Source organism: Limulus polyphemus, unplaced genomic scaffold (genome assembly GCF_000517525.1).
Source record: "Limulus polyphemus unplaced genomic scaffold, Limulus_polyphemus-2.1.2 Scaffold6607, whole genome shotgun sequence".
In the NCBI taxonomy this organism is placed as follows: Eukaryota; Metazoa; Arthropoda; class Merostomata; order Xiphosura; family Limulidae; genus Limulus; species Limulus polyphemus.
In genome coordinates this window covers 17,530-18,655 of record NW_013672217.1, presented here as the reverse complement: position 1 = coordinate 18,655, position 1,126 = coordinate 17,530, and the positions used below count along the sequence as shown (strand labels likewise).

The 1,126-nt window shown below is 29.8% G+C and overlaps 1 protein-coding gene across 1 annotated transcript in view; it reads right to left on the bottom strand.

Annotated features, from left to right (window-relative positions):
- The window catches only part of LOC106473901 (dystonin-like), a gene marked incomplete at both ends in the record, with an annotated part of 56,276 nt that overhangs the window by 38,028 nt on the left and 17,122 nt on the right, over positions 1-1,126 (bottom strand). The window contains one exon of the mRNA XM_022402306.1: positions 236-320. Coding sequence (XP_022258014.1) covers positions 236-320 — 85 coding nt within the window. The remainder of the gene's footprint in view (positions 1-235; positions 321-1,126) is intronic.

The window sequence follows — 1,126 nt, the reverse complement described above, 5'->3', positions numbered from 1 at the left end:
AAACAATATCAAAAATATGCCAGATATATGTTTCAAAAACTAGAAACAATTTCAACAATATACCAGAGACATATTTCAAAAACTAGAAACAATTTCAACAATATACCAGAGACATGTTTCAAAAACTAGAAACAATTTCAACAATATACCAGAGACATGTTTCAAAAACTAGAAACAATTTCAACAATATACCAGAGACATGTTTCAAAAACTAGAAACAATTTCAAAAATATACCTGAGGCATGTTTCATAATTTCATGTGCCGAGGAAATCAAACTGTCAATTTGAGTGTGATGGTCAGCTATTTCTTCATTAAGTTCCTGTTGAAAAATGAAAATTTATATTAAATAATTCTTAATAACATAACTTGGTCAATATAGATTAATAAACTAACACCTAATAGTTTAAGACATTAAATGTGTAACATTAAATCAGGAAACAATCATCTAGTCTATGTGTAACATTAAATAAGGAAACTATTATCTAGTCATTGTACAGTATCAGTCTAGGTTAAACTATTATCTGGTCTTTGTACAGTATCAGTCTAGGTTAAACTATTATCTGGTCTTTGTACAGTATCAGTCTAGGTTAAACTATTATCTGGTCATTGTACAGTATCAGTCTAGGTGAAACTATTATCTGGTCATTGTACAGTATCAGTCTAGGTTAAACTATTATCTGGTCATTGTACAGTATCAGTCTAGGTTAAACTATTATCTGGTCATTGTACAGTATCAGTCTAAGTTAAACTATTATCTGGTCATTGTACAGTATCAGTCTAAGTTAAACTATTATCTGGTCTTTGCACAGTATCTGTCTAGGTTAAACTATTATCTAGTCTATTATCCTGTGTGTTACATCAATCTAAGTTAAACAATTATCTGGCCTGTGTGTTACATCAATCTAAGTTAAACAATTATCTGGCCTGTATGTTACATCAATCTAAGTTAAACAATTATCTGACCTGTGTGTTACATCAATCTAAGTTAAACAATTATCTGGCCTGTGTGTTACATCAATCTAAGTTAAATAATTATCTGGCCTGTGTGTTACATCAATCTAAGTTAAATAATTATCTGGCCTGTGTGTTACATCAATCTAAGTTAAATAATTATCTGGCCTGTGT